At 56.6% G+C, this 26,760-nt stretch overlaps 1 protein-coding gene across 4 annotated transcripts; it reads left to right on the top strand.

Annotated features, from left to right (window-relative positions):
- The first annotated feature begins 107 nt into the window (after positions 1-107).
- SLC5A9 (solute carrier family 5 member 9) lies at positions 108-26,760 on the top strand. 4 transcript variants are annotated; one of them, XM_057310655.1, is made up of 16 exons: positions 108-266; positions 3,638-3,755; positions 4,587-4,805; positions 6,953-7,024; positions 10,034-10,138; positions 10,449-10,613; positions 11,840-11,945; positions 12,474-12,554; positions 12,886-13,091; positions 13,272-13,407; positions 13,879-13,986; positions 15,819-15,969; positions 17,651-17,819; positions 19,227-19,442; positions 22,073-22,232; positions 26,179-26,760. In XM_057310655.1, exons 3-16 carry the CDS (start codon positions 4,650-4,652, stop codon positions 26,256-26,258), a joined length of 1,911 nt encoding a protein of 636 aa, XP_057166638.1. In that variant the 5' UTR covers positions 108-266; positions 3,638-3,755; positions 4,587-4,649; the 3' UTR covers positions 26,259-26,760. The 4 variants fall into 4 exon arrangements, with proteins under 4 accessions (XP_057166638.1, XP_057166636.1, XP_026353933.2 ...); XM_057310653.1 differs by having other exon boundaries at positions 25,514-26,760; XM_026498148.4 differs by lacking the exon at positions 3,638-3,755 and having other exon boundaries at positions 25,514-26,760.

Genomic DNA, 26,760 nt, shown 5'->3' with positions numbered 1-26,760 from the left:
TGGGGTCCTGGAGAACGCTGAGCACAGAATACATTCTCTTTTCCCCAAGACAACATCATGTAGCAAGGACAGGTGCGGTCTCCCAGAACCGGGCCCAGCGGGCTGGAGGGAGCTTTCGGTCCTCCCCACCCCCTCCCCCCGGGGGAGGAGCCAGGGCTCCTGGGCCCCAGCAGGAGCTATCAGAGGCCAGGCCAGAGCCGCGCTGGACCGGGAGCCCGAGGCTGACAGCTGGCCCCAGGAGGTTCCGTCCAGGCTGGGCGGCACAGGTAGGGGGCGGCGGGTCTGAAGGGATGCGTCTATAGTGATTAGAGCTTATAACCTTCTTTTTCTTTCCTCTCTTGTCCCCATCCCTGGGACTCTGTCACTGTCTTTCTCAGTCTGCTCCTTCTATGTAATAATGCTTTCCTCTTGGAATTTAGCATCTAGCCTGCCCACCTGGGGCCTCCCCGCTTCCCCACTGTGTTATCCTGACCTGGGAGCACTCCAGAAGCCCTGGCCCTTTGGCGGCTGGGGGTGGGGCAGTGCCACGAAGAAGCAGGTGCCCCTACTGGCCTCCACAGACCCCATGGTTCCCTCCTCTGCGGAGCGTCTTCTCCAGGCCCAAGCCTTGCTTTCCTCTCTCTCCCCACTGCAGAGAGCAGTGCCAGGGCACGCTGACCCATTCTTGGTGAAAGACGCCCCCAGAGTTGTGCGATGGCACAGCCCTGACAAAGCCTACTGCAGTGCGCTCAGAGTGGCTGGGATCCGTCAAACGGAATTGTATTTGGGTCTGAACTGATCGGATGATAAGCACATGGGTGGGGGAATCATGAGCCACCAGAACTGGGAGCTAGAGCAGTGGTGGGGGCAGGGCAGAGGTGGCCAGGGAAGGAAGGGTGGCTGAGGGCTGGGGTGGCAAGAGAGGGGCCGAGGGCTCTGGAACCGGATCCAGACCCCAGTCCAGCCGTCTCTGTGCCCTGCTCAGGGCTCCCATCAGAGGAAGCCAAGCGGAGCTGATTTCTGCCCCTCCTTAGAAGGGTCCCCCTTCAGTGTTCTCTCTTTGGAGACACAGGATCAGGAGAAAAAGGACAGGCGGTATAGCATGGCTGTTAGAGTGAACCAAGCCTGCATTCAAAATCCAAATGAGCTGTACCGTGGGACGCCACAATGAGCTCCTCTCCTCGCCTAACAAAACAGGACCCATGAAGCCGACTCCTACATTTAACGTCACAATTTCGATCATATGTGGGCTGCGACCTACCCAATACTTCTGGCATGTGCTGGCAAATTTAGTCCTTACCCCTCATTGTTCTGGAAGAGGAAGTTCTTCGAGTGGTTTTTCAGGAAGAACTTGCAAGAAGGCAGGGCGAGGCCGGCCAGAGCTACAACTGAGCCTGCCTGGGCTTCTTCCTGGGGCTGGGGCGCAGGAGGAGACGAGAACACCAGACAGCAGCGTGACAGGTGGTTTCCTTCCATGTGGAAAACGTTGATTCCACTGTGGATTCGGGATGCCCAGCGTACTTTCTAGCATCAGCATTTCATGCCTCATGCTCAAGACCTTGCCATTTGTGCTTCATTCCCTTAGCCAAAGGCTTCCCACCCTAGCTGCCCAGGCTCTAAAGTCGGTCCTTTTGGGAATGGAACAATCCGAAGGCTGCTCACTCGTGGCTCCGTGCAGGGGACGAGCGCTTGTAGGCACTGAGAGTTGAAGGGATGGAGGGGTGGGGCGCCCACTGTGGAGGAGCCTGGCCCCGGCACCACGGTCGGGGCAGGGACCCCAGGGGAGAGGAAGCCGCAAAGAGCTACACACTTCCAGCTCTGTAGGAACAGCCAGGCCCCTCTCCTCTCTGTCCTTGTCACCAGGTGCCCATCTCACCTAATCTGTTGTGCCGGCTTCCTCATCCTCATCCAACCCCCATCCCGGCCTGCAGAGGGAGTTTCTAGAAGGCCAGTCTCACCACCCCTTCTCCTCATGCCTCCTGCCCCCACATTCTCCCTCCAGACCCTAGGCTGCAGCCCCCACCCTGTCCACAAGCCATCGCCTGAACACAGCACACCTCTGCGGTGTTCCTGGCTCCCTCTGCCTGGAGGACCTGTCTGCTCTTGCCGCTGCCCACTGCCCCCTCACCCCCACAGTCGATGAGAAATGTCCTCCACTCTTTGAGTGCTGACTTGTGTCCAGTTGCTGGGGACATAAAAGGAAATGAGGTACCCAGGTCCCTGGAGGGGCTCACATCTAGCAAGGCCACATCAGTGAGATAAATGGGGGTTGGGGACCTTCCCCAGGCTAGGGGAGAGAAGTCTTCTGGAAAGGGGTGATGGAGGAGGACACAGCACAGAGGGGACCTGGAGGTGAGGGGCCGGGGGTGGGGGGGCAGGGTTCCAGGCACGCAGAAGCAAAGAAGTGCAAGGATTCTGATGCGAACTCTAAGGGCACAAGGGAAGGAGGAGCCTCAAGTGAGCAGACTGCCTGGGGGACATCCTGGACACTGGGACAGCTGTGGACAGCAGGCCCGGCGCCCTGGCCATGGCTGGATGTGAGCAGCCCTCGGGAGGGTGGGGAGGGGCAGGGCAAACAGCCTCGGGAGGATAGGGAGGGGACAGGTGAGCTGTCCAAAGGGACTGACATTTTGGGTGGTCCCCCCTAGACTGGAACCCCCCCAGTTCCGTGCATGTCCCGTCCCCATGACCAGTAAGCCATCCCTGCTGCCGCGGCAACTCCGAGAACACGGGCTCACTGCGGATATTACTCGGAAATGATAATGTCTCGTGCCATATGTTATTCACCTGTATCTTCATCTAAAGTTAGCCACTCCCCTTGCAGACTCCCCCCTTCCAGGGTGGGCTGCAGGGCCTGCGTGTCTCAGAGGGGACAGGGGCTATTGTCCGCCAGTCCCCTGTCTCTCCATCTCCCCGCCCAGCCTCCCGGACTGGAGTCTGTTCCTCCTTCCGTGAGCTCCTCGGCCAGAAGGAAGGGGGAGGGCGAATCTGATGTGCCAGGTGCCGAAGGGCGGAAGGGCCGGGGAGACACCGCAGTAGGCCCGCGGCCCCGCCCCCGAGCCAGGTGCAACGCAGGTGCTCGCCTCCTGCAAGAGAGACAGTGTGACCACATCCTCCGCCTCCGGTGCTCTCCGAGAGGATTTCCTGCATATGTGAGGCCTCATCCTTGAATGCCAACACCTGCCTCCAGTGTTAAACCATTTTGGATGCAACTCTTCCTGTCTGGATTTCATAATCCACGCTGTCTAAATAGAAAATCCATAATGGTCACACTGCAATCTTTCTTCAGACTTCGGGTCACCAATATGCATGAGAATCCTCAGCTGCTGTTCAGGAACGCCGTTGGCTGAGAGCTGATGGAGCCTAATGTGTCGGTTTGCTGGGTCCAGTTTGGCCTGTCTTTTCTTGCCACGCTCTCTAGCTGGTGGTCAGGACGCGCATGCGCGGTGGGCCATCAGCAGCCGGGCTCCCCGGCGGCCCTGCACTGCCCTGCCCGCCTCTGGCAGCCCCTCCCCCGCTGTTAAGTTGTCGTTTTTAATTTGTTGTGAGCTGGAGGACAAATGATGCAGCTCAAAACCAGACAGGCCCTGCGGGGGGATCTGGGGCTCAGCGATAGGTCAAAGGTTGTGTTACAAGCTTCACAATATCTATTCTGAAGGTTTCAGAACTTCTCTCGCTCCCTTCCTGGCACTCTGGACTCTGGGCTGCTGCGATGCCCGGCTGGCTAACCAATAGGTCTCAGATGCTGCGGGCCCAGACTGCTGGCTCCGGGTTAGGTAAAACGAGCGGGGAGGGGGCTCAGCATCGGGCGTCTTGAGGACGGGGCTGGGGGGCCAGGGCGGTGTGTCTGTGGTCACTCTGCAGTTCAGTGAGATGTGCTGCTGGGACAGGAAAGCAGGCCACCCGGGTCCTGGGGCAGGTGGTCTTCCCTGGACCCAGCGTGCTGTCTGTCCTTTCCAGGACCATTCATTTGTCCCAGCTCCGGGCAGGTGTGATTTCTGACCCCCTACTGTGGCTTAGAATAAACATGTCTCTTTCTGGGCCTCAGTTTCCTACACTGTGAAAAAAAAGAAAAAATGACACCTGGGGCTGGAGGAGTGGAGGCAGGAGCACGTGACGTGGTAGAGACTTTGCAAGGGTCACAGCACTCTTTCCCCCTCTCCTCCCTTGTCTTCCTCCTGGGAACAAGGAAAATTGCATTGAACTCACTACTAAGAAACCTGGACTCGAGTCCCAGCTCCACCTTACTTCCCTGTGTGATCTTTCCCTCCCTGGGCCTCAGTCTCCCCTCCACATAAGCAGGAGTCTGAACAGCTCAACTTCTGAGGTCCCTCCCAGCCCCAGAATTTCAGGATTCTACTCCTTTCCTCCTCCTCTTCCTCCTCCTACTCCTCTCAGGGGTGGGAGTGTGCACGAGTGCATGTATGTGTGTGCCTGTGTATGCACGTGTGTGGGTGTGGGGGTGTATACTGCGGGCAGGGAAAGGGAGAGAGTCCCACAGAGGATGGGGTGGCAGTTAGGAGAAAAGGGGAGCAGGACTTTCACGCCGGTGGGGCTCAGAGCTTTCTCAGCAGCTAATGGCACTTGGGGCTGTTTAATCATTAAAGGAAAGGAACGAAGCCAGGAGCGCCTCAAAGTCCAGCCGGTGGTGAGGGACTTAACAGAGGAGCATGGAGCTGGCAACAATGGGGCCTGGAGCTTCAGGAAATGGGGTCAGGACTGTGACAGCTTCACGCTCAGTCCTGGGCTCCGGAGTCGGCCTGCACGCCTACGACATCGGGGTCCTGGTTGTCTACTTCGTCTTTGTCATTGGCGTGGGCGTCTGGGTGAGTAGTCGCAGAGGTTGGAGCCTGGCAGGGGAGGCAGGACAGGCTCTCATCTCTGGCTGGTCGTGGAGCTGGGGGCCGGGTGGGCCGGGTGGGCCGTAGGAAGGCAGATCAGGGAGGCACCGGGCTGAGAGGCAGAGACCTTCAGAAATCCTTCTCTCCAGTCCTTTCTTTTATAGATGGGCAGACTGAGGCCCAGAGAGGAGTGTGACTTGACTGAGGGCACACAGCGATCTGAGGCCGGCCAGGCAGGAACCCCCATCTCCCAACTCCCTGTCTCTATGCACCTGCGGCCTTTGGCCCCACCCATCCCGGCAGTCCGATCCCCACCCCTGCCCTCCTTCTCGTGCCAAGATCACCAACTCTGCAAATGCTCCACTCTTGGCCTACCCCGCCCTCCGCTAGTGGGTGTCTTGGCAAGGAGTAGTGCTTTCTAACGGAGCTGGGGTTCGTGTGCTCATGGGAAGGGAGCCAGGCGTATCCAAAGGTCCTTCCGCTCTCCATTGTTCACCAGAACCTCAGCCCTGGGGCAAAGGGCCAGGCTCTGAGGTCAGGGAGCCCTGAGTTCAGATCCCAGCTCTGACAGAGCCACGGAGCTCCGGGAACATACGAATGCTCTGTGAGCCTCGGTTTTCTCGTGTGGACAGGGAGAAATGATAAAGACTGCCCACAGAGGGGTCATGGCCACTGAGCAACAGGACACATTTTAACACCTGGCCCAGTGCCCGACACAACGGGGGCAAAATACTCGGCAGGTGTCATCACGGCCCCTTCGGGAGATGGGCCAGCCCCCTCAGATGCTGCTGGACTGCAGACAGTGACTCGAATCCCAGCCAGTCACTTACTGTGGTGGGGTCACGACCCTCTCTGGGCCTCAGTTCCCTCAGCTGTACAGTGAGGTGAACACCAAGGCTGGTGTGAGGAAGAAGTGGGCAAAGGGCTGATCCCCGACTCCTGGTAGGAAAGGCACCACCAACTCCTCAGTGACTGGACAAGTTGCTCCCTGACTCAGGCCTCAACTTCCTCACGTGTGAAAAGAATTCCTTCTGTTCATCTGGCCTGCCCGCGGGCCAGAGGTGACAGGTGAAGTTCAAGCAAAGGCTTCACAAGCACCAGCCCCTCCCCCCATCACTCCCTAGTGACTAGGGACATTTCCTTGGGGCAAAGAAGCCCCTTTTCCATTTCTCTTTTCCCTTCTCCTCCCTTAGGTATCCCTCCCATCTCTAGACCCGGTCAGAGACCTGTTGGCTTCAGCATCTTTTTTTTTTTTTTTAAGATTTTATTCATATATTTGTCAGAGAGAGAGAGACAGAAAAAGAGAGCACAAGCAAGGAGAGCTGCAGGCAGAGGGAGAAAGCAGGCTCCCCGCTGAGCAAGGAGCCCAATGTGGGACTCGATCCGAGGGCCCTGAGATCATGACCTGAGCTGAACGGAGATGCTTAACCCATTGAGCCACCCAGGCATCCTGAGCTTCACACACCTTAATAAAGTCTCCAAGTTTCTGCTTCCCTGCCCACCGCCCCTGCTCCCAGCCCCTGAGGCCCCAGAGGAAGTTCATTCACGTCCACTCTCCTCTTGTTCTTCAGAGCGATTCCCCCAACAGGCTGCAGCCCACTCCCCACCCATTCAGGGCAGGGGTCTGTGCAGGCTCCTGTACAGGCTTCAGTAGCGTGGCCCCATGTCAGGCTAGGGCAGGAGAAGCCCCCAACGGAGCCCTCCCTCTGCCTGAGGCTGTAGGGCTTCCTGCTGTCCCAGCCCCAGTGGGAGAGTCCTGCAGAAAGGAGGGAGGGGGCAGCCTCCATGCAAGCCCGAGAATCAGATACGAATCATTTCCTGAACCAAAGTTTGGACAGAAGGAGGGCTCAGGGGACAATAACCTGTAATCTTGCACACTTGCCCGACACCATGCTGTTCTCTAAGGCTTTAACAACTCTGTTGGCCCCTTGGCTCTTCCCACCAGCCCAGGGATGAATGGTGAGGCCCAGAGAGAGGCTGTGCCCCTGCCAAAGGCGGGTAGAATAAAACCAACGAAACTGCCCATCTGGTTCTCATGGTCCCCCCGCACCTGCGCCCAGGAACAGGGAGCTGAGGCGGGGCAGAGGTGGGGGAGCTCGGGAGACTCTCACCCCTCTCCCCTTCCTTTCCAGTCATCCATCCGTGCCAGCCGAGACACCGTCGGTGGCTATTTCCTGGCGGGGAGGTCCATGAGCTGGTGGCCGGTGAGTCCATCTCCCTTCTTCCCTGTCCCCTCCCACCACTGGATCCCCATCTTGTCTTCTCTTGCCTGGACCAAGGCGGCAGCCCCCTGTGGGGTTTCCTGGAGCTCTGGGCTCCTTCTCTGTGGCTCCAAGACACCCCACAACCTGAGAGATCTCGCTAATGCCCACCTCGGATAAGTGCCTCTTAAGTGCGCCCTCGGCCGGACCCTACACCTACAGAAATAACCTAGCATGTTCCTGTCCTGGAGAAGCTCAGATGAGCTGGGCGGACAGACTCAGACGGCAGGAGGGAAGCGGAGGGGCTGTGAGTACATCCGGAAGCCTCCGACCTCAGTAGGGGAGGTGGGAAGCAAGACGACCTGCTTAGTACTGCAGAACAGTGCGCTGGGGGCTCACAGACGTCAGTCCCCAGCAACCTCAGGGCATCGATCCCGACACCTTTGCAAACCCCAATCTCTCCTGTCTGCCTGCCTCACTTGTTTCTCTTCGTCCTCAAAACTCATTTCCTCTTCCTAAAATAGCACAGAGGGAGGTAGGCCCTGCCTGTAAATGGAATTGCGGGATCGTCAGCCCCCATGGTACTGCAGCCGTGTACACGCCCGGGCACGCCTGGCCTGGCCCATGTGAGCATGCCCTCACGCACCACCAGCCATCCCTACACCCCATCCTGGTTCTCACCACTTTCCCCACCCGCGCTGGTGACAGATTCACTGGAGAGGAGAGGAGGCCCAGGACGCTGACAGAGCTTCTGGAAGGTTCGGGTATCCCGGACAGGAGGAGGTAGGGGCAGGGAGCTCTCATGCCTTCAGCATGATTGAATCCCCAGCAGTGCGGGGGGCAGAGGGCCTGGCAGCTCACAGGGACAGTGACCGGGTCCCTGGTGCTGCCAGCCATCCCCTCAACAGACGAAAGCAAGCCCCCTGGAGGCCATTCTGCTCAGCTGGTACCCCACCCCCACCCCCCACCACAGCCCTGAAGATGAGTCAGTAGCAGGGACAAGAAGCAGGACAGAGCGCCCTCTCTGGTCCATTCCGGGAGAGTGACCAGGGGCTGGCCTCGTGCCCTGCAGTCCTGCAGAGAGCAGATCCTGCTCCGTGTGGAACTCTGTGTCGCTGTAGGTGTGAGGAAACCCGACGCCTCTGAGCAGGAGGAGGGTGCTGCCGAGGTGAGCGGGGTGTGGAGACAGACGCCCTCCGTGGGGCAGGGCTGTGAGCTGGGCCTCCTGCCCTGGGAGCAGGCTTCAGCCTGAGGCCAGGAGCAGAACCAGCCTTGCTTGAAGGAGTCTCCGTCCCATTTGCAATCTTGGAGCTTGTGTGTCTAGGTGTCCGGGTGTCTGTGACCGCAGTCCCATAGCTTTGTGTCCTTCCCTACCAGGCTCGTCCTGAGACGTGCCTCACTCCCCCCGCTGTCCCCCGAAGAGAGTGTGTGGCTGGGAAGGCGAGAGCAGCAGGAGCAGCAGCAGCCCTGGTCCAGAGGGGCCCATCTGGTCCCCCTGCTAACCCTGATGACCGGTGTCTCCTTGAGTCGAAGCTGGGAGCCCTGCGCCGAGGCACCTCCCTGCTCCCAGAGCAGCCTCGGGGAAGGCCCAGTGCTCTGGGCTCTGTGCTCTGGCTGGTGCCCCAGCCCAGCCGCACCCCGCCCAGCCCCGCCAGCATCCTCAGGACCACCTGAGCTTGTGTGTGTGTGTGTGTGTGTGTGTGTGTGTGTGCGCGCGCGCGCGCGTGCACGTGCGTGTGTGTGGCAGCAGGGGCTGGCTTCAGCAATGAGCAACGTCAGGCCAGGAGTAATCTCTGTGTCTTTACGCTGCTCGGCGGTCTGTTCTCTGAAAGTCTCAGTACCTTTCCTTTCTTTTCTCTTTCTGTCGCCCAGCACGTCTAGAACAGGCAGTGGGGACAGGTGAGTCACCACATTTTACAGTTGGGGAATCTGAAGATTTGCGAGAGGAAGTGATTTTATTAGGGTGGCCCAGGAAGCAAGTCCGGGAGCAGAGCTCATCACCTCTGGCCCCGGGACCTGTCCCCAAGGCCTCGCCTCCGCCTGGGCCCCAGAGCCCCTCCCTCTGCCCCTTTCCCTGCCTGATGAAGGATCCCATCAAAGAATAAAAGATGACAGTAATGAGTGCTTATTAGGTGCCCAGCAATAATCGTGCACCAGTTACTGGAATCAGACAGCCAGGGTTCAAAGGTTCTGTCTTACCAGTTCTGGAGCTTGGGCAAGTCGTTTATCTGTGCCTCGGTTCCCTCCTCAGTCAAATGGGGATAATAAAAGGACGTCCGGCCCAGGAAATTTAGAGCAGCGCCAGCCCTTGGTGACGCCGCTTATGTATCGTACTAACCGTACTGACTGCTATGATGTAGTCCTTGTATCAGGGTCTCTGTGGCCTCAGAGTACTTGGCTGCCTCCCGGAGAAACGTGACCTCAACTCGGAGGCCGGCCCAGCCTGTGCTCAGCCCCTCGGCTCCTCCCTCTGCCTAGACTTGCCCTGGAGCCTGGAGGCCCTGGGGTGGCAGGGGGCTTCCCCCAATCCCTCTCGTGGGGACCTCCCCTCCTCCCCTCAGCATCCTCGTTTCTGGAGACTCCAGATAGACGGCCCCAGTGCAGAGGCTTGTCCTCCCTATGTGACCCTGCCCCTCCTTGGCTTTCCTTCTTTCCCTCTTGGCCACTCACTCACTGGGTGGCCTGAGGCCAGTGGCTTCATTTTCCCCAACATATTTCCTTCCTCTATAAATTGAAAAGATTAATGCCCATCCCTCAAAATATTTATAAAGTTTAAGTCTATTAGTGCATATTAAATGCCTCGCACAGTGCCTGCATACACTAGGTACCCAGTAAATGTCAGTTCCATTCCTCCTCCTCCCTGTGTTCCCTCAAGTCCTCTCCTTCCTCTGATCTCAGATTTCCTGAGCCCAGCTCCTGCTCTGTCCACAGCTCCTGAAGCCCGTGGTCCTGGCTCCAGACTGATTTGGATTAAAACTGACCCTGACCCTTGACCCCACTTGTGCCTTGCAGATTGGAGCCTCTCTGATGTCCAGCAACGTGGGCAGTGGCTTGTTCATTGGCCTGGCTGGGACAGGAGCCGCTGGAGGCCTTGCTGTGGGGGGCTTTGAATGGAATGTAAGGAAGCTGGCCTGGAGGTTTCTTGGGGATAATGGAGGTCTGAAACCCCCCACCCCCCATCCCAGGCTTTAGTGCTGAGAGGAACCCTGGAGGTGCTTGGGGAGGCTACATGAGAGCCCATTTTACAGATGAGGAAATGAAGGCCTGGAGGAGGCAGAGGGACTCATCAAAGGTCACACAGCATTAAGATTAGGTCCTAGGACCCTTGCTTCCCGGCTCAGGGCTCTCCCACATCATGATGTGGGGTAGGGGCTGCCCCTCCATCTGCATCTAGGACATGGATACCTACTTCTCCCCACTCTCCAAGGCCACCTGGCTGCTTCTGGCCCTGGGCTGGATCTTCGTCCCCGTGTACATCGCCGCCGGTGTGGTCACAATGCCGCAGTACCTGAGGAAGCGATTCGGGGGCCAGCGGATCCAGGTGTACATGTCTGTCCTGTCTCTTATCCTCTACATCTTCACCAAGATTTCCGTGAGTACCCGAGGTGGCCGTCTGTCTCTCTGAAAGTGCTGAGTTTAGGTCATGGTTTATTGCTGGATGGAGGGATGGAGGGATGGATAGATAGATAGATCATAGATAGGTGGAAGGAAGGAAGGAAGGAAGGAAGGAAGGAAGGAAGGAAGGAAGGGAGGGAGGAAGGAAGGGAGAGAGGGAGGGATGAGTCCACATACCTTCAATGCAAGCCCCCACTCAGCAGTGGAGTGATCACAGATGAATGAGAAATGTCTGTTGCGTAAATGACAGTCCCTCTATTCAAAAAGTTCACCCTCTGGAGCTCATTCATTCATTTATCTTTCCGGTAATTGCTTCTCCATTCAGCACCATGCATTGATTGCCTAGAATGTTACAGGTAGAAAGGTCCTTATTCTTCTTCCATTGACCTACATTCAGAAAACAAACCTAGGGCAAATGGCTTGCCCATGTCCACACAGAGTGTAGCCGTGGGACTGGAATGAAAGTTTGGGTCCTGTATCCCGGTCCAGGGGTCCTTGCACCCTGTCCTGTTGTAGCCCTGGGATGGGTTTGTGAAGCAGCCGTGCAGTGGGGTCAGCAAGCAGGCACTGAATGGGACCGAGTCCGTGAGCGGCCAGGTCAAGAGTCGGGGAAACTGTGCAGCCGCTTGTCCACCAGCGCTTGAAGACGAGCCCAAGTCAGCTCAGGCAAAGGACGTTCTCCAAGTCCTCTCGTAAACCCGAACGTGGCTCGTCCCAAGTGCGGTCCTCTGCCCCGGACTCTTGCCCCGACACGTCAGCCAGGGCCCGCCTGCCGCTGGGCGGGCCTCTGCTCTGCTAGGGAGCAGGCAGTGAGCCTCTGGGTGTCTGCGCTCTCCTCCCTGACCCCTGCTCCCCACTTCACCAGCTCCACCTTCACTCCTTCAGCCCTGCCTTCAGGGCAACAGACTCTCCTATCGGGGCCACCAGATGACATTGCTCCCGGTTGCAAAGTTGGGGCCACCAGATGACATTGCTCCTGGTTGCAAAGTTTTAAGCGCTCCTTTGCTTGATAATCCCTATGGCTCCTCAGCGTCTGCAAGGTCAGGTTCCCCCTCAGCAGGGCCCTTGAGGCTCACCGTCACTGGTCACTGTCACCGTGGGAGGAGGGGTGATAGTACTTGCTGTCGCTGAGCAGGAGGCGATACTGGTGGCTACAGCGAGGGCCTTAGGTGACCTGGACTCCTGGGTCCCGGCTCTCTGCAGACTGACATCTTCTCTGGAGCTCTCTTCATCCAGATGGCCTTGGGCTGGAACCTCTACCTCTCCACGGCGATGCTGCTGGTGGTGACGGCCGTCTACACCATTGCCGGTAGGGTCGAGGGCAGGTCGTATGGGGTGCAGGCACCGGGAGCAGAGACTGAGAGCCAGGGAGCGCTGGAGAGGGATGCCTAGGGATGCAAGAGTGAGCAGGGGTGCGACTAGGGGAGGACTGGAGTCACCAGGGGCCACTCCAGACAAAGTCACCAGCCCATCTTTCCCTGCGTCCCCCAGAGCACCTCTCACAGGCCTGGGCACCTGGGACCCCGGCTCGTGGCTACGTCAGCCTGCAAAGATGGGAACTTTCACTGGGGTTGGGTGGGGAGGGAGGGGGTTGGAGGAATAGCCCTGGGGTGTTAAAAACAAGAACTAACAGAAGCCTGGCAGCCACATTCAGGGGCCCTGGGGAGCGAAAGAGCTAGACCGGAGTGCCTGCGGCTGGGACCAGCCAGTGAGGGGAAGGCAGGCTGCTGGGACCCACCTGCTAAGAGCGCTCCCCAGTGTAGCCAAGCACCAGGCAGACACTCAGAGAGGAACCCCTGTTGGTGCCAACTGATGAGCCCTCTCCTTGGTTCCGCAGGGGGCCTCACAGCCGTGATCTACACAGATGCTCTGCAGACGGTGATCATGGTGGGGGGCGCCCTGGTCCTCATGTTTCTGGGTAAGGAACAGACCCGAACACACCCCACCTTTATGTAGAAATTGTTCTCTGGTTGCCTTGGGCTTTTACCTCTGTGGTTTGATTGGTAATTTCCAGAGCACAGAGCCTTATTCCCCATCCTCCACCCCCACCTCCAGGATGGGGTTCCCAAAGAGCAGAGTTCTCGCTACGCCACCTAAAGGTCTGAGCCCCACATCCCTCCCCCATTCCCAGGTCCCATACCAGTTCCAAGCTCCAGGGCCCCACATGGGACTAGAAGCCAGGGTGGAGACATGGGACAAGCCCAGGGGGGTCTCAGGGCTGTGTCACATACTGTGGTCTCTCTCCACAGGCTTTGAGGAAGTAGGCTGGTACCCCGGCTTGGAGCAGCGGTACAGACAGGCCATCCCTAATGCCACAGTCCCCAATACCACCTGCCATCTCCCCCGGTCTGATGCCTTCCACATGCTCCGGGACCCTGTGAACGGGGACATTCCTTGGCCAGGCCTCATTTTTGGGCTCACAGTGCTGGCCACGTGGTGCTGGTGCACGGACCAGGTGATGCCCCAGCCAGGCTTGGCCCAGCCCGTCACAGCCTGGGGTGGCCTCCTGCGGGAAAACCACGCATCTAGATGCACAGAGGGTCGGGCCTTGTTCCAGGACCACCTCAAGGCTCACCTGAGGCTGAGCTGAGCCCCACCTGACCCGAGTGGCATGCCTCCGCCCCTCGCTTTTCAGGTCATTGTGCAGAGGTCTCTCTCTGCCAAGAATCTGTCCCATGCCAAGGGGGGCTCCGTGCTGGGGGGCTACCTGAAGATCCTGCCCATGTTCTTCATCGTCATGCCCGGGATGATCAGCCGGGCCCTGTACCCAGGTAGGAGCTGGACAGTGCTGCACGGCGGGGGGGTCACATGCTGTCTCTGATTAGAATACATGTGTGTTAGGCTTTGCGGGCCAAACATACAATAAGTATTTCAGAAGAAGAGATTCGTATCTGAATGTCATTTTAAAAATCCTACTTTCCCTTTATAAGGCAAAGAGCGATGAAGGCATTCTTGGTGCCTTCCAAAGATTGTTGCCTTTTAGCAAGATAGAAGGCCTAAAACCCACAGGAGTCTGTCAGGCTTTGCAAGGTACTATGTCAAGAGATTTACTAGACAGCTACATTGTGGTACCCAGACTCTGCCTGCCCCTTGACCCTCTGGCCCCTACAAGAGATGCTGGTTCCTGACAGAGTCACCAGGAAACACTTCCCTATAGTTTTTCCCTGTTGGAAAGCAAATATGGGGCCAACCCTAGAAGGCACAGGAAGACTTGGCTCTAATGGCTATCACTTCTTCTGTAGATGAGGTGGGCTGTGTAGACCCTGACATCTGCCAAAGAATCTGCGGGGCCCGAGTGGGCTGTTCCAACATCGCCTACCCCAAGCTGGTCATAGCCCTGATGCCCGTTGGTGAGTCCTGTCTCCCCCACGCCACCCTTCACTCCCATCCCCACTGTCCACAAGGATTGCATAAAGGATGGACATGGGGGGGAATAGGGACTAAAAATCTTCACCTCCACACCTCCTTCCCCCAACACACACACGCACACACACACGCACACACTTCCACAAGCGTCTATACAGCACCCACTCCGGCTCGAATCCTGGAGACGCAGGGATGAAGGCAGGCTCCTGCACTTGGGCTCTATGCCTCCCCAGGACACCTGGGCTCACTGAGGATACAGTGCTATGTCACCAGCCTGGGGACACAGTGGGGCTGAGGGAGCCCTAAGGAGGCCCCTGACCCAGCCTGGGGGAACGTCAGAGAAGGTTTCCCGGAGGAGAGGAAATGGAGCTGAATCCCGAGGAACATCTTAGGCAGACAAAGGCAGGTGCAGGCGGGAAATGTCGTTCGGCGAGGAGGGACTATGTGCGCTAAGGCCGGAGCTGACGGACAGCAGGAGGGAGGAATGGACCACGGGGGTGGAGAGGAGGCCGTGGCCACGCCTCACCATGGAGCAGAGCTTTTACTTTGGGTTTTAGGCCGGAGCATATGAGGGGATTCGAGCTTCAGAAGGGCCAGTCCGATGGAGGGTTCAGTTTCGGGGAGGCAGAGGGATGGTTAGCAAGGGGTTTGCGGTGGTCCCTCTGAGGGGTGCAGGTGGCATGGGCCAGGTCAGTGGTTTCAGAGGTGGACAGAAAGGGTTTAAAAGATCTTCGTGAGGTAGAGATGGCAGGATTTGGTGACTGATTACATTTGAGGGACGAGAAAGACAGAGGGATCCAGAGAGGGTCCCAGGTCCTGGGCTCACGATGATATTGAGAGTGGGGCATAGGGGAAAAGCCAGGGTTATGAGGGAAGTCCTTGAGTTGAGCTCCCCCTTCCCTCCAGTAGAATAAAAAATGAATCAAAGAAATAGTAGAGGCCGTCCCAGGGGGGCTAGGGAGGTGGGATGGGAGGGCAGCAGAAGAGGGGGTCTAGGATAACTGAGTGTCTGCTATGGAGATTGGAGATCTTTAACCAAAAGAAGCAACAGAAGGCCCCGGAGGAAGGTGCTGGCCTGGGTTTGTTTGGAATGCCTTGAGTCTTTCAGGGAGACCTCCAGGAGGTGGTTAAATACTTAGACTGGGAGGAAAGAGGGCCGAGGTAAGGCTGATGGAGATTGGTCTCTCCAGGGACACATGAGTGACTATTTCTAGAAACTTGATCATTAGAGTCATAGAGACCTCAGATATCAATGAGTTCCACCCTCTCCTGCTACCAGGGCAGGTGTGGGGGGTGGAGAATAGGTCCAGAAAGGAAGGAGCCAGTTCAAAGATCGCACAGCTGGTTACTTGCAGAACCGGGAAGCAAACCCAGGTCTTCTGCCTCCCAGGCCGGGGCCTTAACCTGGCACCACTGTGTCCACGAAAAGGCACACAAACCAAAAAGTCTCCATTCTTAACAGTCACCCTCCTCCCCACCAGGGGCCCACTAACCAAGTGTCTACAAGCTCTGAAACCCCGGACTGAAAGGTCAAAGCGGCAGGATCACCTAGCCCCAGGGCTCTTAGCGATGCTGATGGGGGGGGGGGGGGGCGGCGGTGCAGGCGACTCAGGGCCCCAGAGCAAGGCGGAGACGGCACCCATCCAGAAGCCGGCCTCTAGGTCTCCTGGATCCCTCACCCGCACGGATGGGAGCCTCATGCAACACCCTCACCACCCCCAAACCCCTGGCTCTGGTGGACCCTGCAGCCCCCGTGGCCCCGGGCAGAGCTGGCCTTCACGGGCTGGCTGCCCACGGAGACCTCACCTCTCCCCAGGTCTGCGGGGCCTGATGATCGCCGTGATCCTGGCCGCCCTCATGAGCTCACTCACCTCCATCTTCAACAGCAGCGGCACCTTGTTCGCCATCGACGTGTGGCTGCGTCTCCGAGGGAAGGCTACGGAGCGGGAGCTGATGGTGGTGGGCAGGTGCGCTGGGCCCTCCTTCTGGAGCACCTCCTTCCTGCAGGCGGAACCCCTCTCCCCTCTCCTCCCTGCCCTGGGCTGCCCTGGGGGGGGGGGGCTGCGGTGGGGTCTGGGCCCTGGACTGGCAGTCAGAGCCCTGGGTTCTAGCGCCAACTTCCTACATAACCTCAGGTAAGTCCCTTCCCAGCTCTGGACATTCCTCCGCTTCCAGAAGAAGGAGAGCAAAAAATCTCTTCAGTGTCTGCTCAACTTTCTCTTTCGCTGACCTACAGAGTAAGTGAGAGAAGCTGACAATGCGTTTGAGAGAGGGAAGGGGACTGTATGGGGGGCGCAGCAGCAAGCAGCTTGCCCCCAGGAGCCTTAGATCAGCTCTGGCCGTTGTCCCCGGATAACAGAAAGCCTGTTATTTCACTCCATCAGACTCACCCTGAGCATCCCCCTTGCGTCACACCTCGTGCTGGGGACACAGGGGCGACTTGTACTGGCCTGCCCCGAGGGCTGCTCGCGGTAATGCTGCCTGGGGCCCCCTCAGTGGGGAAGTTCGCAGGAGGGCGGTCTCCAGTGGACGCAGAGCTTGAGCAGCAAGCTGGGGACTTGCACTTTATCTAGTTGGTTTCGATTCTGTGCTTTTCAAAGTACCACTTGGTGACTTATTTTCTTTTCCTCCCCAGGCTTGTAGTTCACATGGGATTAAGGGGCACTTTCCAAACTCTTTGCTTCATAATTGAAGGCTCTGTGACTCAGGTTTCTGGACTGGTAGATGGTACTTGAGTTTCGGTAACTTGCTGTCTTCCCTCTCCCTGCCTTTGCACTCACTGTTCCTTCCATCAGGATGGCTCTGACACACGGCTGCCTGATGGAGCCCGACGCACAGGGCCTGGGCGTCTAAGCATCTGCCAGGGGAGGGATGAGTAGCTACCACCTGGGTAGCTGCTGCTCTAGTGGGGCCTGAGAGGGAAACTGCAGGAGGGAAGGGAGAGGAGAGGACAGGTGCGCAGAGACCTTTCCAAAGACCCATCCTTCCGTCTTCTATGCAGCCTGATTCCGCTGCCATTTATTTCGTTCATCAGTGGGGTTTGAGCGCCATCTCCTGGCCATATGCATTATTGCAGCCAAGAAACGTTTCTCAACTCGTTCACACAAAATCATAAGAGCGTGCCTTGGGCCTGAGGCAGAATCAGTTGAGGGGGAGCCAAGGGACGAAGGTAGAGTCCCCGCTCTGAGCTAAATTCCAATGTAAGGGAGTGGGGGGTAGAGCTGGAGGAGCCCAAAGAAGGGAAAAGTCTCTGGAGCTAAAGCCATCCTGAAGAAGGGGGCTGTCCTGCACAGGGTTTGGATGCAAAAGAGAAGGAAAGGCATCCCAAGCCAAGACCAGAGGCCATTTCCTGAGGTGGGGGCTGCTGTGAAAGGTGTGGGTTTTTCCCTGAAGAGCAGGTGGGCTACATGACCTCACAGACCCCAATTCAAATATCCTGGGTTTCTTGGATTCTGGAATTCTGATATTCTGGGATTTTAGAAGTCTAAATTTCTGGAATCTTAGCATTTCCAGTCTCCTGGCATTCTCTGACTCAGTGACCATGCATTCCCCTCCCTCTCCCTTCCCGGTTCCTGGGCCTCACCTTCCCCCCGCCCCGTGTCCGGGCCGCCCTGAGCGCTCCTCACGGCGCCCTGGGCCTCCCTGCAGGGTGTTTGTGCTGTTCCTGGTTGTCGTCAGCATCCTCTGGATTCCCATCATCCAAAGCTCCAACAGCGGGCAGCTCTTCGACTACATCCAGTCAGTCACCAGCTACCTGGCCCCGCCCATCACCGCCCTCTTCCTGCTGGCCATTTTCTGCAAGAGGGTCACAGAGCCTGTGAGTGCAGCAGGGCACCTGTCTCTCCCTGTACATCAGACGGTCAGGAGGTCCGGTCCGTCTGCAGCCTGGTGTCTCTCTGAGACATGTGAGACACACCCATTGCCTCCTTCAGGCTTCCGTCTCCCCACCCATAGCGTCAGGTTTTGATTCATTCATTCACTCGACAAACATTCATCCATCCTATTATGGAGGCTTCTAGATGCAATGGTTTATGAGGTTCATGTAGGTCCACCATCACTGGGCCCGATGGGAGGAAAGATGAGAAAGATAAGAAATAATAATACAGTCTCGTGGCTGTTGTGAGAGCAGGGATCAGGGGATCAGCTCCTAACCTATGGGATACCTGGGAGGGGGCCAGGGAAGCCTTCCTGGATGAAGTGACGTCTGAGCCTAGACTGAAAGATTAATGGGGAAGAGAAGAATGTTCCCAAAGCTTGGAAGAGTGTGTGTGAAAGCCCAGGACAGACAGGAGGATCTCTGGGTCTGTTCCCTCTTTAACCCCATAAGGCCCTATACGTAGGCAAAATTCCAGCCACAGATGACCCCGCACTCGCTTCATTCACGACACTGCTGAAAGCGGAGGGTCTGGGAGGAGCTAGAGGTGCCAGGACCCTTGTCTTGGTTACTCCCCAGGAGAGCCTAGAAAAGAAGGGACCAATTCTGCGGGCTGTACTGTGGGGGGTAAGGGATGTCATGGACACAACTCCACAGAAGGCACGGGAGAGCTCAATGTCATTGCAAGGACACCTCAGAAGCCCCTCTCCCAGGGGAGTACCCAGGCCACCTGTCAACTGTTTCCAGAGGCCTAACCTTCCTGCCCACAGCAGGGCGCGGCTGAATTCTGGGAGTTTCTGCTCATTCCAGAGTTCTTGGTATCAGGATCTCATTTTTGAAAATACAAGCCATGTGACCCTCACACATGGGGGACAGGTATAGGTTTGGGTCAAGTGGTATTATAAACAAGATGGGGGAGGTGCCAGAGCTTTTCTTCTTAGAAAAAAAAAAAAGAAGAGCTCTATTCTGATTTTTTATTTATTATAACAGAAAATTAGGACGGAGGATCCTGGTTTGTCCTGCTTTTTACGGAAGCATATTCCATTCTAATTGAATTTACTAAGCATCTACACTTAGTACATACTAATTTCTCTTATTGCGCATGAGAAAACTGTAAGTCAGTGAGGTTGAGTCCCTGTTTCGGTCATTCTGGAACGGAGCCAGGATCCAAATCCTCGTCTGTCTGACTCTGGAGTCTGCGCTCTCCCCGGCGTACCGCCCTGCCTGCCTTTCAGCTCCGGCAAAGCCTCCGCATTAACGGAGAGCTCAGTAAGGTGGGCCTGCAAGCGCTGTAACCAAGCAGTGGCTTTGACCTTGCTAGGGCCTCCCCTGTCTGCCCTCTCTCCGCAGGGAGCCTTCTGGGGCCTCCTGTTCGGCCTGGCTGTAGGGCTTCTGCGCATGATCCTGGAGTTCTCGTACCCAGCGCCGGCCTGCGGGGAGGCGGACCGGAGGCCGGCCGTGCTGAAGGACCTGCACTATCTCTACTTTGCCCTCTTGCTCTGTGGGCTCACTGCCATCGTCATCGTCGCCGTCAGCCTCTGTACCACCCCCATCCCCGAGGAAAAGGCGAGTGGAGCGCTTGGACTGGGGCCCCTCGAAATGCTGTCCCTACCCCCAGGAGCTGGGATTCTACCCCTGAGTTTCATGCCATTGGGTTGTCTCCTCTGTGGCCATACACATGTCCTTGGGATGGGCAGCTCCCTGGATTATTCAGTCCCAGATGGAAAGTTGGAAAATGACTCAGTGAGCACCTACTATGTGCCAGGCGCTGTGCAGGGTTACAAAGATGAATGGTCGCTGCCCGCGACCGCCGGGGACGGACAGCAATGCCGACAGTTAGTCTACCACGAGAAAGTGCGGGAGGACCAAGCTCAAAGGGAGGGGCCGAGCACAGGGCGGTCACCCCTGGGGGGCTGCAGAGGGTTCCCTGACAAGGTCACGTTGAGCTGGCCCTAGAAGAATGAGGAGGGATTCGTTGGCCAGTCAAGAAACAGGTAGATGAGAAAAGACACAGTCTACCAGAGCAAGCGCTCCCCTGTCCCATGCTGACGGATTTTCCAGTCTTCAGACATTGACGCTGTCTTTTGAAACCTGTCATCCTTACGTCATGGGGCGGCCATGACACGGTAGCAGAATCTGGCTGGCTTCAACAACTGAAGTTTATTTTCTCACAGCTCTGGAGGCAAGAAGTCTGAGATCAAGGTGTCGGCACAGTTGTTCCCTCTGAGGTCCCCCCTCCATGGCTTGCAGACATCTGCCTTTGCCTCTCTGTCGTCACCCCCGTCACCCTGTCTTCCCCTGTGTGTCTGTGTCCTAATCTCTTCTTGTAAGGACACCAGTCATTTTGGATCAGGGCCACTCTAATGGCCTCATTTAACCTGAATTACCACTTTAAAGGCCTTATCTCCACACACAGTCACATTCTGAAGTGCTGGGGGTCAGGACTTGAACGTGTGAATGGAGGACCTAACAGAACCGGTACCAGAAGCTAGCCCCTGAGACAGAGGGTGGAGGCATTACTAACATCCCTTACCTGCCCGCTGCTAGAGTTGGCAAAACGACTTTATACCCTTGACGTCACTAATTCCTACAAGCAGAGGAGCCCAGAGAGGCCGGCTTCTCTGGCGGCTCACTCCAGAAGTGATCTCTCCCCACTGCTTGAATCTTCAGCTTCTTTTCCGTTGTCTGCTGTCTCACTCCCACACAGAGGCGTCTCCCACTTGACACCCCCTCCCGGGACCCGGTCCCTCCCTGTTCCAGCTGCCTCCCACTCTGCTCCCTACAGAGACTTAGCACGGTGACCACGGGCAGCCTCCGCTTTCCACCTCGGCCTGCTTCTCACCCAGTCTGGCTGGTGTCCCACCTTCCCACTGAAATTGCTCTCACCAACATCCCATAACCTTCTCATTGCTAGAAATTGGTGATCCGACCCCCGTCTTCATCCCCAGTGAGTTCTGAGGGGAACCAGCCACCACAGACCACTTCCTGTGTCAAGATCTCTCTTCTGTTCACGTCCGTGACACATTCCCCTCCAGTTTTGTTTTTCTGCCCTCTGCTCGCCCTTCTGCCTTCCTCGTGGCCTAAATATCAGTGTTCCTTAGGGACCACCTATGGCCTGTAACCTTCTCACCCCACACTGCCCCGCACCCGGGAACACAGCAATCCGCTACAGGAGGGTGAAGCCATTCTCTCTCTCTTGCCCAGGATTCAAACCCAAATCCAGCGGCCTCCCGTGACATAAAGGGACACACCCCCACACTGCTAGTGACACAGTGTCTAAGTACGGAGTCACACTTGTTGAGAGGCACTGACAAGCGGAGAAGCAGCCGGGCTCTCCTGAAGCCGTCGGGGGACACAGCTGGGCGCCGGCCGAAAGGGTCCTGGGGGACAGCCGCACACCCTGCACTGGGGAACATGCCTGTAGGAAGTCAGCGACGGGACAGGGGATCCCTGGGCCAATGTGGAACCAAGAGCTGCTGGGCCAGGAAAAGAGCTTTTTGGAAAGGGGACAGTTCAGAGCTCAGATAGTGCTGGTTGGGTCCCGCCGGTGTCAGCTCGAGAACTTGCTCGCTTTCCACCGCGCTGCCAAAAAGGGAGACGAGAGCAAGGCCGCAGGGCTGTGCAGGGGATACAGGCTTGCTGCTCCCTACCTGGCATCTTGGCTCTGCGACCTGCCTGATGGTGCAAGGCGGGACCCTGAGAGCCATGTTCGGGGCTTCCTGGTCCCAGACCGCCCCCCCTTCCCCCAGATGCGCTGTATTTCTTGTTCTGCTGTTCCAACAGCCCCCAGCCTGGATCCCTTCGATTCACTCCAAGAGATCTTTCTAAATCCCACAACTTAGAGTCTCTTTTCTTTGTCTAAAGTCTGCAGGGACTCTCCATTGCCTATGAGTTTCTTTTTAAGAGTAGCAACGCCACAGTCTGACCCTGGAAGCCTTCCGTCATGGGGCGCCTGCCTCCCTGTCCGGCTTCTTTCCTCCCAGTCTGTGAGCACGCAGCCCAGAGCAGGTGCTCAGGGGGCGCAGCTTTTCAAAGGAGAGGGCATCGGGCTGAGAGCCAGGCCTCCTGACCCTGCCCTGTGCCTGTTCCTCGTCTCACTGCTCTGCCGGCCTCCCGTGAAGGCGAGTCGTCTTTTCCCACAGTCAGACTCCCTCCCCAAAGGTACCTGAGTCAAGCAGTATTTTCTTTCCCTGCAGCTTGCTCGCCTGACGTGGTGGACACGCAACGGTCCCCACGCCGAGCTGGAGAAGGAGGCCCCGGAGGGCACGCCAGGGACATCAGAGATGCCATCTGGGGTGAGCCGTCCAGCAGGTGGAGGGGCAGAGAACTCCAGCCAGGGCCAGGACCAGCATGGAGGTAGGCTGGGGGCACGCTGGGGGGCACACATCACAGAGGAGTAATGGGGATGCCGTGTCCTGGGACCCCAGGGACCCTCATTTGGGGGTCACTGGGGATGGGGTCTCAGAGGGATGCCAAAAAAAATGACCGTCCCTCCCTTCCTACATGGCTATTAAACTATTTGAGAAATAAGACAAACAAGGAAGGCAGATAGGAGCCAAAATATAGGTAGAAAGATTTTGTTTATATCCGTGGGGAGGTGCGTTTCCTTATAGGAAGCCCAGCGTTAGACAGAGGTGCCCATTAGCCTCCTACCCCTGTGAGCCCTGCACTGACAAGAAGGAGGAGGGAGGGACACAGCCAAGCATGCCCCCTTCATGCTTCCCAAATCTACCAGCAGGGAAGCCCCCTCTCCCCCCCTGGGTTGAATGAATGAGTCTAAGGCCAGAAAAATCAAAGGGTGTTACACTAATTGAGTTCCCTCCAGATGGGAGGAAACACGAGGCACGTCTAAGAAAGACCCCCACTTTATTATCTACTTATTTCCCACAGGGCTTAATAATTCTGCCCATAGTCACACAGACGCATGGCTGTCCCTCACGGGAGAAGACAGCCCTGGGTCCATACAGTTCTGTCCATCTTCATAAGGTTCCTCCAGACCAACAACCGTCCCTGGGGTATCATCCTTGAGCTGCGGATGGGCTGTATACATTTGGCCTCCTAAAGGTTCTTAAATGTGTTAGAATAGGACCTTAGTGAGATGTACTCCAAGGCCACACAGTCTATAAAGTTGAAAATTGGCATAAGACATACTGTTGCTGCTTTAGACATAATGCAACCATAACGTTCCTACAGTGTGATTAAATAACCATGTTAAAATAACCTGATCTAATGAGACTATAGAGATTCCCTGAATTATAAAATTCCTAAGGAAAAATTACAGTCAAAAAAGTTAAATCAGCTTGCAAGTTAAAGCCCCAAATCAGTTTCTCTTGCCCTCAGGAGTTAATAATTTGATGACATTTAAGTCCTGAATTTACTTCCTGCCTCAGTTAGAGGGAACCCTAGCTCCTGGGTGGAGTTGGGGTGCTTTCGTCAGCTGCCTTCTCCCACTGGATTTGGCGGAGCTCCTTCAGGCCCTCAACAATGTCTCAGTTCCATTCCCAGACTCTGGTGTCCACACTTTCAATAACTCACCTAAGTCGACAGCATAGGTAAGATCATCCAAGTGCCGGTTGTTGGACCCGAACTTCTGGCGGCCGCACGCTGCTCAGGTCTCTTGTCTCTGCCAGGTTTGGGAGCCGTTTGCTCCCCTGAGGCCTGAGAAATTGCCCACCTTTCTTGACTCCCTCCACCTTTGCTTAAGGCCTGGCTAGAGAAGCAGCCAGGTGCCTAGAGTTAATGACATCATAAGCTCCAGCATCCCGCTGAGATCGAACGCGCCCATCTTCTTGCCCAAGCGGCAGCAATTAAAAGTAAAAAGCTACGTGTGATGGAGAATGTAACCGTTTACAAACTTCTGGGGTCAAAACCCACATAGGCCGACTTCAGAAAGCACCACCAAAGCTCAAAGTCAACACCGCCCTGCCCCCCACCCCCATCTAATCAGTTGCCCCGTTAGTTCTGGTGTGTTTTGCTTTGCACAATGTAACCCCTTGTCTCTTTTTCAAGCTTTGTAGTCCATGCACCAGACGGGGTCTCAGAACCATTTCTCCCCCCATCATGGCGAGAACTAGGTCTTGGCCGCTATGAAATGTGTGGCAGGGAGGAAGCACAGCCCCTTTCAGGGAGGCAGATACCAAGAGAAGAAAGGGGCGGGAAGAAGCTAGGAAGGTGGCTACAGCGGGAGGAGGAGGACACCACTTGCCCTCTCCCGGGTGAACCCCAGCATGAGACAGACTGACACGATCATTGCAGCTTTCCCTGGCCGCCCCGTGCCCTGTCCCTGCAGAAGCAGAGAAATGCCTGCTCCCTGTGGGGGGCTTGCTCCCCCAAACGACGAAGGAGGCACTTCCCACTCCTAGGAGGCAACCTCCAGAATCCCCCTCTCAAAAGGCCCACAGGCAGATGAAGCCTCATCTGTGTTGTCCTCAGGTTACCCAGTGGAATGGCAGTGTAGTTTTGTGTCCTAAAAAAAAAAAAAGGATGAAAAAAATTTAAGGAGAGCAGAATGGATCTGAAAGAAATGCACACGTGCAGGTGGAAGCCAGACTTAGCCGTACTGGGTCATCGCTCGCCAATAACCACCTCGTGACTTCCGAGCCTCAGACTTGGCCCGTGACGCCCCGTGCATCATATGGCCCTGAAGGCGGCCCTGAGACTCCAAAGAGAGTTCCTGGCTGGGCTTGTAAAATGCTAACCCTAGTATACTTGAAAGGCTACACGCCTGGTTTGGCTGTGTGACCTCAAGCAGCTCCCTTCCTGTGTCTGAGCCTTTTTCCTCCTGGGTAAGGAGGGAGCAGGACCAGATGGTCTCTTGATGGGACCAGAGACTGCACTCTGTAGTCACACTGAGCTTACCAGTACCGAGTTCCAAAGTCATCAAGATTATAAAGCATTTCCAGGGGGTTTTATACAACCTCAATAAAATATTAATTTTAGTTTAACATGCTATCTGCTAATGCAAAAAAAAAAAACAGGTTTAAAAATATTTACTTTATTACATCCTTTAAACTTAGTTTTTAAATGGACTGAGCTACCCTTTAACCTCAAAGCAGCCCAGTCCCAGTGCCGCGGAGCCAGGTCTACACCGACTCATTCTCATGCACATTTAGAACCTTAGAGTCACCACAGCCTCTCCCTGCTGCTCCAGCATGCGTCACTTTTCAAAATGCTAGCAAATGGCCATTCTCATTTGATGCTCAAAGCAACCTGGAGAAGAACCGAGCATCACGGTTAACCTATTTGAGACAGGAGCTGCAGGTGGGTGACTTGCACAGGACCTCAGGCAGGCCAGCGCGGAGCAGGAATCTGGCTCCCAGCCGTCCTGGGAGAGGTTGTGCCCCGCTCCATCCTCATGCCCTGAATTGGGATGAACCTCATTATCCTCACCCCATCCCCCTACCTGCATCACTGAGAGGCTCTGCTGGACGAAGGGGCACTGTGACCAGAGCTGTCCCAGTCCCAGCTGGGCACCCAGTCTGTAGGTTCCCAGCAAGGCCCAATGCCACCCGCCCCTCTTTCTGTGCCTCCCCCTCCCGTGTCTCACCGGCTCCTCCTCCCCTGCCCCTTGTCACTCCCCTGTCTGCCACGTGGTCTCACCTCCCCTTCTGCTTCCCTTGCCCTCCTGCGGTCCTCAGCGGGGCACAGGCAGTGGGGCCGGCTGCTGTGGGACTGGTTCTGCGGGCTGGCCCGGCACCCCGAGCCCACACTGAGCCCCGAGGAGACGGCCGCGCGCCAGCGGGAGCTGACCAGCATCGCCGAAGAGCCGCTCTGGAGAAGTGTCTGCAACGTCAATGCCATCCTCCTGCTGGCCATCAACATCTTCCTCTGGGGCTACTTTGCATGACTCTGCAGACCCGGCTTCAGTGGGGACAGAGTAAAGAGGCCTGGACCCTGGCCGGCCTCAGAGACAGGCTTTCCTCCCATCTTGCTGTGGAAACCGGGGACCATGGAGGCTGAGACGGCAGGAGCCCCTGCCCCAGCCTGCACTCTGGCCACGTGGAGAAAGGGAGACCAAAGAGGTCTCTGGGTTTGCTCAGGGCCACACAGCAGGACTTGCACTGGGGTTTCTGACCCCAGCTCTTTTTCCACTATGCTGCTTTACATTCCTGCCTCAGAAACACCGGTTCCACCCTCTTGGTGCTTCCATTGAGCAGCTCTTACTCTACGTGTCTGTGTTTTGAGGCTTAAAAGAGTGGAAGTGAGAAGAAAAGGGGTTGCAAGAACATTGCAAAAGTCCAAGTGCATCTTTGCTCACCGGTATCCCTTCCCTCCCCACTTTGTCCTTTGTGTCTCTCTCTAGTTCCCAACCCCTCGTCATCTACTTCCAGAAGTCATCTACCCAGGAGGGCCTTTACTTCCACTGACAGACCCCAGGAGTGAGGGACCGGGGTGGAATGTAAGCATGGGGACAGAGGGTGTTTGGGCAGGGAGCTCTGGGGCAAGGGCCTCTCCTTGGGCCACTTGAATTCTGCCCCTTCTCACCGTCACTTCCAAACACATGCGGATCTCCATGGCCTTGAAGCATTTACAGTCCAGTTGGAGAGACATGACTTGTTGAAACAGTAAGCCACGCAGAGGGGCGGCATGGACAGCCTGCGAGCCCCTGCCGTTGGGCCCGTGCACCTCCCCCTCTGCCCGCCAGGCATCCACCTAGCCTGGAACACACCATGACCAGAAGCTGTCTGATGCCCACAACTGGGTCAGGATCCCACTCCTGCACCCACACCCTCCGGACCTGCCTCTGTGGCCGTACCAATCACTGTCCTGTGATCTCCGCACGGGGTTGGGTACTCCCAGGGGCAAGGACCAAAGGACCAAGTGCCACGTCCCAAGTGACTTTGTACTCAGAAAGTAACAGTGTCCAATAAATGGTGAATTAGAA

This window comes from Ursus arctos, unplaced genomic scaffold, assembly GCF_023065955.2.
Source record: "Ursus arctos isolate Adak ecotype North America unplaced genomic scaffold, UrsArc2.0 scaffold_12, whole genome shotgun sequence".
NCBI lineage: Eukaryota > Metazoa > Chordata > Mammalia > Carnivora > Ursidae > Ursus > Ursus arctos.
This window is presented reverse-complemented; position numbering and strand designations above follow the sequence as displayed.

What these genes read in the sequence shown, in the direction of transcription:
- SLC5A9 (XM_026498148.4), top strand. Translation starts at nt 4,650, where the DNA reads ATGGAGCTGGCAACAATGGGGCCTGGAGCTTCAGGAAATGGGGTCAGG. An exon ending in TCATTGGCGTGGGCGTCTGG is followed by an intron (nt 4,806 to 6,952) that starts GTGAGTAGTCGC and finishes CTTCCTTTCCAG; the next exon opens with TCATCCATCCGTGCCAGCCG. An exon ending in TGGGGGGCTTTGAATGGAAT is followed by an intron (nt 10,139 to 10,448) that starts GTAAGGAAGCTG and finishes CCACTCTCCAAG; the next exon opens with GCCACCTGGCTGCTTCTGGC.